Genomic DNA, 10,688 nt, shown 5'->3' on the forward strand with positions numbered 1-10,688 from the left:
TTTTCCTACCCTCTCCTACGCTCCCTTCCCTCTCCTCCCTTTTTCTCCCACTGTCCTCACCTCGCTTCTCGCCCCTCCCTTCTTTTCTTTTCTTCTCCATCTACCTGCACCTCTACCACCTGCTCCTCTCCTCCCCTCTCCTCTTCTCTCCTCCCCTTCCCTTGCCTCTCCTTTCTTCTTGTCCCCTACCATCCACTGTCCTCTCTTCCTCCCTCCTCTTCTTTAATCCCCTCTCCTCTACTCTTCTCTCCTCTCCTTTCCTTTCCTCCCCTCCCTTCTCCTCTCCTACCTTCTCTCCCCCCCTCATCTCCTAGCAAGTGTACAAGATGTTACTGAGAGAGATTATAACATCATGGTCTTGCAGATGTCAATCTGGTGTAGGAGTTCAAAAAGGACCCAGTATCTAGTCGTGGATGTGTGGTCACAGGGCTAGTATTATGGGCAATGTGTTTGATGAATTACACTGTATGCCAGAGAGAAGAGAAGAATGTGGAGTCAAGCCAATCACCACGTCTCTAGGTGTATGTTAGTGTATAGATGACCTGGGATTAATCAAGGCGTGATGATGTAGGGGCAATAGGTTTGCAGTTGGGATGTGATGTCCAAGAGACCCTGCTATGTTAGTGTTTGCGAGCCATTTAGGGTATCAGAAGAGCCTGGTACCTAGCAGTGCATGTGTGGCAGTTGCAGGGTGATGTGTGCATTTCAGGTAAATCAGCAAGCCTTGTAGGACTGTCATGAGTGTTAGAATACACAGTAGGTCTGCTATTCAGGTGTGTTTAGGTAGATGTGATATGGCATCCAGCGTGTCCTGATACTACCAGTGTTGTTTGTGTTGGTGGGTATGATATTCAAGATGGTCTGACACGTACTGGCGTATATGAATCTTCAGGGTTCTGAGGGTGTCAGGGATCTGAGGCACAATAACTACCAGTACATTTCATTACAATGGCAAGAGACTGTCTTGTGTGCCCTGATAAGTAGCTGTTAAACTGGGACTCTGTGGGTGATATTCAGGATCCAGACCAAGGAATGCATGTGAGGAATGCATGACGGTTTGTTCTTGATACCTAGAAGTTGGTGTTAGGTTTTGTGGGAAGCTTTAATGTACCAATGCTTAGAAATGGATTTTAGTCTCTGTGTGTGCTGTGTTTGTTTCTCATTAAAGTCTGACAGCTGGTAGTATAAGTGAGGTGGCATGGTCATAGTGTCTCACGCTGGATTATACCTGGTGTGGGATGTTGATGCACGAGGATTCTAATAGTATTTGAATCAAGCCGTACATGTGAGTCCTTCCTTGATAGGAGTTAGGGTGTCCAACAGGTCCTGATACCTTACACCTTGTCTGAGTTGACATTCTTGGTAGAGCAATGTACAAAGGCCCAGAACATGTCATTACTTGTGGGTCAGTAGGGGAGGAAGTTGACTAGCTGGGCCCAATATCTAGAAGACTGTATGGTGATTGCAGGTGAGGGGTGTCCTTGGTGACTTTCAACTGGCAGTGTATGTAATAAGGTGTTAACGTGGATTAACATACACTGCACACACAAGTATCTAGGTTCAGTTTCTACTGTTTTCCCCAATTTAGTATACCATGCACCACCGTGCTATCATCTGAATCAAGGTGAAGCTCATCTCCTTCCCTCACAGTGTGAGAGGTGTCAACTCTCATCACACCACAAACCACACCGGACCTCGCCACAGCCACACAAGATACATTGTTGTTCACCATGCCAAGATAAACTCCATATGCTCCCTGACACTGCAGATAAAATGGAAGTTCTCATGCTCTACACACCACCTCCACTTTCACAATCCTACCTATCAGTCCCTACTTGAATGCTTCTTCCTGTGGCTCTATCAAGTAGATCCAATGCCATGTCCCTGAGCTTATCAGAAACACAACTAACGCCAGAATCACACTTACACATCATGTCAGCTGAATTGGTCAAACGCAACCCTCATATTGTACATGCTCTCAGTCTTTCAAGGATGTGACCCAACCACCACTTAATCTAAAATATAAAATATTATTAGGGTATGCTGAACAAAATTCTCCACCACTCTTCTAAACCTGTAGCTATGAATCCCTGACACACACATTATTTACCCCCATATTCAGGCCTGTTTGATATCCCTTCCATGGGCGCTACAGCACCACACATATTGGCAGGTATCACAGCTGCTCTTTAGGCATTGCTAGACTCTCCTCTGCCTCTCTCAGACTAGCAGCCTAAATAGACTGGCAGGATCAGGTGCTGCTGGAACTCACCTGCCTTCTGCCTGCTCCATGTATGCCATTCTTTGTCTACTCACAGACCATTCCCTGCCCCAAGTAGAGCGCTAGGTGACACTGGTGTCTTCAAGCTGCTGACACAGAGTCCTAGAAATCAGGAGGAGCGGTCACCTCCACTCCATTCCACATTAAAGGCCATGTTTCAGGACACGCTACACAGCATTGTCACTCAACATACACCGCCATTTCATCATTCCTTATGAGGACCCCAATATCCACAGCATATAAACAACTAGATTTCACTCTCAGATGGACAGCCAACTCTGGAATACTACTGTGTGTTCAAGATAGTTTTCAGATTCTGCCTGTCACTTCCTAACCTTAATTCTCCTCATCCACACAAGGAGGCAACAGACATCAGTATTTCATCCTGCTTACATCACACATGGACTGCAGGGCTGTAGCAGGCAATGGTTGTGCATGGCCTATGAAACATCAGTGGGCCCTGAGTGACAAGCAGGTGCAATTTCTGTGTAGTAGCACTAAGAAGTGACTTGTAGGTGGGGTGGGAGTGTGTTCTAATTGAATTTGATATAGATTATTTAGATATACAGGGCTTCATGGTTGGGGTCCTGCAAGGCCTGATATGGAAGAGCTCATATAGAGCTGTCGAGAGCTGGTATCAAGCTGGTTCTAATACCACCCAATGCATGGAGATGATATCAGGCAGGCAAAGTCAAGCGGTGCCAATTACTAGCAATGCTGTTTAGCACAGCAGATGGGAAGGAACATTTGTGTAGGATCTTTACTACTACTGGTGTGGGAGTTGTTTGGAAAGGAACATCCGGAATTGCCATAGTAATGTATATGGATGACAATATATAAGTGTACGGGTAAGAAATGTTCAGGTAAGGGCTGATATCTAAATGGATATGTGGTTTGTGAGCTGAGGATGTCCATCAGGGTTTGACAGCTAGCAGTTTTGGGATATATGTGGGTGTCAGCACAGCCTGGCTCCATGTATTCATTGTGAGGCAGCAAGGGTGGTGTGATCTGCATGGGTTGACATTTAGCATTGAGAGTGGAGCAGTGCTGGGGAGTATGCAGCGCTAGGCTCATGGAGACTCATGAGCTCAAGCAAGTCTTACATCTCTGCTATGCTCAGCATCCCTCTTCTCCTGGACTGGGGTGTTTGATAGTCAAGAGTATAGTTGACTGTCAGAGGGGGAAATGAGTCCTCAGCTTTGGAGAGTCTTCATTCTGCTTCTTTAACATATCTTCATGCAGTAACGTGTGTAAGAGTGCTGAGCTTCTGGTTGTCAGCCTGGACACTCCTTCCTGCTGCATAGCACCGAACCATCATGTTGTCTTAGAACAGGTATTTGTTGTCTGCTGGGCTGTGACAACAGTGTCCAGGCTTTCTCTAGATGTCCTACCATACAGTCTCCCTCAGCCATGCTTCAGCTTTTGTATTTTCTTGGCTAAAATTATTAAAGCTCGTGCGGCCAGAGTTCATCTTCTGTGCTGTCTCTTTCTTCTTCCTTAAGAGGCTGAAACTTCTGTAGATCTCTTCTGCATCTCTTATGTGAATTTTGTAGTGTTTGCATGGGGGTCAGCTATAATAATTTGTGTTTAGTTTTCTAATGGCTTCCTTGTTGTTTGCCTTTGCATACTTGGAGGCTTTTGTGGACAGATCATTTTCTCTGCCTTTATTTCCCATGGTGTCCTTGCTAAAATCAGCTGATGTGATGTAGGTGGGTCTCTTGCTGGGATTTGTGTTTGAATCCATGTTTCCATCTCTGTTTTGTCCCTCTCCACCTCTGTGGATCTCTGAGACTTTGTGAAGGGCTGGAGCCAGAAGTGCAGGGTCTGGATGAGGCGCTCCTGTCCTGTGCCATCACTTTTAGGATTAAACCCAGATGGATGTCACGCTTAGTGCTTAGGTGCAGATTGACATGTTTCAAGTCTATCTGAGAAAAGATCATTCATCTTAACAACAGTCACAAGAGTGGAGAAACAGGGGTCTCTGAGAGCTTAGAGTCCTTTGGATGAAAAAAATAAATAAATGTTCTATTAGCCAATTGGTGTAAATTCAGCAGGAAACCTACTTTGGTACTTTGGTATTTGTTGTTTGTGCATTTTCCAAATCTAATAGCATTAGGAAAGAGTCTAAGTGACTGACGTCAAGTGCACTATGATCATTTGATTGGTGGCCTGAGAGAGAAGGTCCAAGCACATGCACTCGTGTGTCCCAAGGCGCTGTAGTGGCATGTTCTTTCTCTGCTCAGGTAGTTTTCCAGGGTCATCTCTGAGGAAAGAGAGGCATAGGTGACATTTTTACACTATCCAAAAACACACAGCATGAATGTATGCTGCAGATTTAAAAGTAACATACATTGGACGGCTTTCCTAGGGGATCCTTCTGTTATCCTCAGATCTTGATGACAACTGGAGCAGGTTCTGTAGCTGGATACTGGAACATGAGCCATCTCACTGCCATGCACAGAATGTCCTCCTGAAGCTGTGTAGATCTTCTGAGCTTTCCCAAACTCGGAGATGACCTTTCTCATCACTGACACCAGGGCCGATTGTGCAAGTCCTCACGTCAGGAATCCTCCACGGACACGATTCAGGATGTGGCCAGGCAGCTACAAGAGAAGGAATATTGTAGATCTGTGAGGAAACTGGATGAGAGTTCCACAGCCACAGGCACAAGATCTGTGGTCTTGGCAGATAATGGCAGTTTTACTTTATGAAATTCGGGGACTAAAGAGGCAGGTAAAATGCTCATTGTCATCCAAGGTGACCTTCCCTAGGCCAATATCATTAGGGTTTCATCAGGGGCATCAGAAGGCAGGGAATTATTTCTCATGTTATCCCTGCAACTTTTTAGGCACCAGGCTCTGGGAACAAAGGAATAAAAGCATTTTCCCACCAACATATCTAAACATTGGCACTCTGCTTCCTGCACCTCATCTCACGTCCTCTTGTCTACATTAGACAGGATACATACTTGGTGAAAATGAGCTTCCATGAAAGATGATGTCCCAAAGAAGCTGCAGATAATAGGAGAGAAAGATGACCAATAAGACATCTGGAGTTGACTTGGGGAACTCCATGTGACCCACCTCTACCAGACTGTTCATCGTGGCTCTGTCAAGCAGCCAGTGGGTGTACTTTAAGTATTGTGCCAACCAAATATGTTATATCCAGAAGAGCATCTAAGGACTCGGCTTTGTGCTCTGTGAGGAGGACACCTGTTGACATCTTTGGGATGAAGTGTGGGAAGTTCCTCCTTCAAGTAGCTGGTAATAATGGACTCTGCCCTTCCGCCATCCAACAAAGAGGCAGTAAAGGAGGGAAGTGATGGTTGTGGGGGTCAGAAACTCATCTGACTTCTGTTTTCTCTGGTCAAATGCTAAAGATAGCTTTTAGTATCAGGGAAAGTCCTTGTTAGTCCCAAGATAAAAATGTCAAAATAAACATCACAATAGTTTAAACTGAGATTTGCCTTCTTTGAGTCTGTCCTATGAGTCTGGAGCCCATGATTCTCATCGCTTGTATCTCCTGGGTTTCACTGACCTGGCTACAGCACCCAAGTCTCCCTCTCCCAGGCACTTCATTCAGTAAAGTATATCACGAGTGATACTTGCCTTAGTAATCACCACCGATGCAGAGCAGGTATGGCCACATAAAGAAGAAGGCTTGCCACTCCAGTTTGGTTTTCCTCGCAAGGCTGTGTGTACTCTCGTTTTCATGGTTCTTCAACCCAGTACAGACTAAGCATCTTGCCAGTTGCAGTGACTGTTTGCATACAGAGGTAAGATGATGTTCACCCGTTATACACAAACTGTTCCTCCATAACAGTTAGGGGACAGAGAGAAAAGAGATGAGCTACTTGCCACAATTTATCCCAAGATCACTCTGAATCCATGACTCCATTGTGTGTCCCCTTACCTTTGTTCCTCTGCATTATGAGATTAATGACCACGTCTCTGGGCATTGAGAATTGTTGACTCTAGCAGCCTCATGCTTATCTTTCTGTGCATCAGTGTCAAGGATAAACCACATCACAGATACCTCTCCAATATAATAAGATGAAAATTAGTGGTCTCAGTGCTGCCTTCAGCCATGAAACCCACAGATAAGCCCTGGCATTCAGTCTTTCTGAGTGGCCACTCTTCGTTACATCATTGGTTCTACATGGATAGTGTCCATGACAATACCAATGTAACGTTCACAAGAGAATCCTAGAAGAATGCTTCTAATCTATAGTCACAAGTTTCTGTTTAGGTCTGACCCTCTGACTCCTGATGTGGGATCTAATTAAAAAGTAGTTTTAAGACTGCATTGTAAGTCATGTGTCCACTCTACACCAGGGAAATCAAGCAATACTCACCTTGCAAACTGGAGCAACATTCCAGAATTCCTTCTACAGTGATACCCATTTCCATCCTGCTTGCTGTCACTCTCCTATTAGAAGATAAACGTGGTTCTGACAAGCACCCCACAGTAAGGGCCCCTTCACCAACAGCTGGATTGAACCAGCATGCAGTGGGAGTGTCTCCCGTGAATAGAGGGAAATGGATACAGGCCACCTGCAAACACAATATAGGGAGAGGGGGGAGGGAGGGGATATTCACCTGCGTCCAGTGTGAAAAAAACCATCTACCTTGGACTTGACCTTGAAGGGAAAGACAGATGAATGCGTATTGATTTTGTATGTCTTGGAAGACTGACACATAGGGGCTTCTAATTGAAGGGTATCTTTGGGGAAAATGTGGCACGGGGTTGCTCTCGGAGAGAGATGGTATTGAAGGGCAGCCATTGGACATACCTCCTGTTAGGAATGGTTGTCTGTGGAAAAGCCTATGGTAGATGAAGGCTTACCACCTTCTGTGTCGGACTTCTCTGTTGGAATACAGGACACTCTGTCATCTGGACTTCCTGCACGACTCCCAATTTGGCAATCTCAGTCAAGAAAACTGCTAACCCAATGTCTCATCCTCTACAGTGACTCAATATGCAAAATGATAATGACATTTGGAAGGCACAGTCTGAAGAACTTTGAAATACATACTTCAGAGTCTTGACTCATATTCTTCTGGACCATGTGTTTTCTGGTGTCTCTTCTTCTCATACTCTTTCCTGATCTTTTTAGTTTTCTTCCCTCAAAGCCTTTGATGTTCTATAATTCTTTCTTCCTTTATCCAACACTACTTCTGGCTGCCTCTACAGCCTCTACTTCTCAATCACTACTGTCTACTTTAGCTTAAACAATTCGGGTTAAAGGTGGTGGTGGTGCTTTGAAGAGTTGCTTTTGAAATAAGATTTCCTAATTTACCTACCCTAACTATCATGTGATGGTCACAAAGGCCATTATAAAACATATAGATTATTAACACTGAAGTGCATCTTGTGCAACCCACTTAGCTGTGTGTGTGCACCTGCAATGCTGTCTCCTTCCAGTGTTGCCTCTTCCTTCTGAAAAACATAGCTTTTCCTTGAGCGTGGCAGACAGCAGCACAGAAATCTCATACAATTACCAATTCTCTTCTTAACCCTCTTCCAGCCTTTGGACAGACTGCTGGCAGAGGCTGCACTTACATCTTCAGGAAGGACACCCTTTAAGTTGTTCTTGGATGTTGTCTGAAGGGAAGATCTCTGAGTTCCAAGGATTTCAATGGTGCTCATACCCTCAGGTGTCTCCCTTTCCTTCTTTGCAGAGCCTGTACTCTGAGAACCTGAGCTATTCTTGGGGGTGGTCATTTCCTGGGGCTTCTCGCAGGACAAACACTGTGCAGAAGGAATACACTCAGAGAATGGGCATCCTGAGGATAACTCATTGCAAACCATGCTACCTACTGCCAAACTTCTGCTCAGGAGAGGAGAAACCTCAGGAGCACACGTGGGTACCGGGTGGGGAGGATTTTCCTCCTCCAGCAGGCAGCACAAGGTGGCAGGCATGCTCAGACTTCTGGTCTCCTGCTTTCTTGAACACTTCTCATCATGCCCCTGATGTTCAGCCAGCAGGCCGAGGGTGGGAAGGGCAGACTCACTCACTCTCCTCTTAGGAGGAAGGGAAGTGAGAGCACCTGGTGATGACACAGCGACACAAGCCTGCAAGTACCTAGTGGAAGACTTAGTGTGGTCCTGGGGTGACTCTTGGTTTAAAATTAGGTATGTGGCCATGACGTTATTGAATTTTTTCTCACGTAGACAATCACTAATAGCCTTGGGATCGTAGCCCATACCCCACATAGCCAGCACAATGTTGGGATTTTGTTTGTTACAGAATGACTCTGAGGATGGTGGGAGTTTCCAAAATTCTTCCCTGTCTCTGATCCACTGGTGCTGCCTAATGTCACATATTGTGGGCCTCTGCTCAGGGTTCACAGTGAACAAGTGCACAATGAGATGCACAAGCAAACGATTTTGAGAGAGTGTGTAAGGAATATAGTATATGGGATTCAGCATCACCTCCTTCATGACTGGATAGGTTCTTCCTGTGAATGGGAACCTCGCTGTCAACATTGCATATAAAACCACTGCCATGCTCCAGATGTCAACTGCCTTTGCATCATAATCGGTGTCATTGAATAGCTCTGGAGCACAGTATTCAATTGTGCCACAGAATCCCTTGCACATCTGCCCAGAGCTTACTCTGATGGCCATGCCAAAGTCACACAGTTTGATGTTTCCTTTGCCATCAAGCAGGATGTTATCTAGCTTGATGTCCCTGTGGGCGATGTCATTATCGTGGCAGTAGTGCACTGCACACACCATCTGGCAGAAGATGTGTTGGGCCTGTGTCTGCTGAAGGGGGCCACCCTCCTCAATGAGCGTGACTAGATCGCCATGAGCAGCAAACTCCAACACCATATAGGTGTGGTCTTTGCTGGTGATGATGTGGAAGAGCTTTATTATGTACGGGTGGTCCAGCTCTTTCATGAAGTTGAGTTCTTTCCTATTATTAACATCACTCTCCTCACCATTCGCAAGGATTTTAACTGCGACTTTCATATTTGTGAGGAGGTGGCAAGCCAACTTCACCTCAGCAAAGGCCCCTTTACCGAGGGTATTGAGTATGGCATAGTGATCTGTAATGGTCTCCTCTTCATAGGTGCTGGCAAGGGCCAGCTGCATGCTCTCCTCCTCTCTGGTCTTGCTTGAAAGGTTCTTGATAATTTCCATGCCAACGCCAACTGAGAAAACAATGAGATTAAAACAATTAAATCAGATTAAAAACAATGAGAAGTAAGACAAGGGGTAAAGTTTTTAGCTTTATGTTTCTTCATGGACAAGTGTGACAGATGCAAACAACTTTACAGTGAACTTCTGTGTCACAGAAAATAAGAATAAGCCAAACTCTAAAGAAGTCCTGGATAATGTACAGAAGAAGAGAACTAAATCTAAGGAAACAGACCAGTGTGAACATTGCAATAATAAATTGAACATTGCAATAATAAATGCTTGATTATTGAAAAGAACAAGCAAAAGGGATACAAGCTTACCAAAAGTGATCAAAGAGGAGAAAATTCAGTTTAAATCTATAGTCAAGCTTTGGTCTTGTTACAGTAAATATGGCTACTTCTAAAAAATCATTTCGAAGACTTTTTGGCAACTAACAAGGCATTTTTTGATATGGAGATGATATCCTGTTTATTCTGTAAATATATCTGAAAATAAAATGAATTAAGAATTCTATGCAAACCAAACGATTTCTGAATCAGGCTTTAGGAGAAATTTTGAATATTTGTTCATGGCTGAGTTCTCACTAACCTAAACAATGGAAATCATGGGATCAAAAAACTTTGCGAAAACTCTTAGTATAAGTACATATTACAGATAGCAAAGGAGAATCAGCACTCCTGCAGAAATAACAAAATCGGAGAGAATGGGAAGAATTATGATTCACAATTTGCAGACACTGTCCTATGCTGAGGACAAGGAATATCATTTCTAAGAAGAAACATTTTACATTTCTAGATCCTAATGTAATCTTTAGCAGACTATGCCATCAAATTTACCTATTTTTCCTGTTCCCAATTTGGATATTTTACTCTGAGATGGTTGGTGAATATAGTGATATTACTCTTGTCAATAATGAAAAGTGGTCTTTAAATAATGTGGAATATCATTCTGTGTCAGTCACTTGCTTTCGTGCAAACTCAATGGACAAAACATTTTTAAGAAATCTGTGGTACCAATCATAAGTTTTAAATTATTTGTACATTTACAATAGGTTTGAATCTTTAATTTTTTAATATTTCAATAATTTTGAAAATTTTATACATGTTCATTCCATTTACATTATTATTTTCTTCTTTTTTAAGATCTGACAATGTTTCTTTGAGGGCCGATGTAACAAGTGTGATGTTTCCTGATAACATAAGAATGAAGCCAATGTCCCAAGATTTCTCTATTCTCTATGTAGAGATTTAACCAAAAG

General features: G+C 43.8%; 1 protein-coding gene across 1 annotated transcript; it reads right to left on the reverse strand.

Annotated features, from left to right (window-relative positions):
- Window positions 1–7,615: 7,615 nt before the first annotated feature.
- LOC130886544 (sperm motility kinase X-like) lies at window positions 7,616–9,430 on the reverse strand. Its single transcript, XM_057788457.1, has one exon. It carries the CDS (start codon window positions 9,428–9,430, stop codon window positions 7,616–7,618), a length of 1,815 nt encoding a protein of 604 aa, XP_057644440.1.
- Window positions 9,431–10,688: the final 1,258 nt, after the last annotated feature.

The sequence above is a fragment of the Chionomys nivalis genome, chromosome 14 (assembly GCF_950005125.1).
Source record: "Chionomys nivalis chromosome 14, mChiNiv1.1, whole genome shotgun sequence".
Taxonomy (NCBI): domain Eukaryota; kingdom Metazoa; phylum Chordata; class Mammalia; order Rodentia; family Cricetidae; genus Chionomys; species Chionomys nivalis.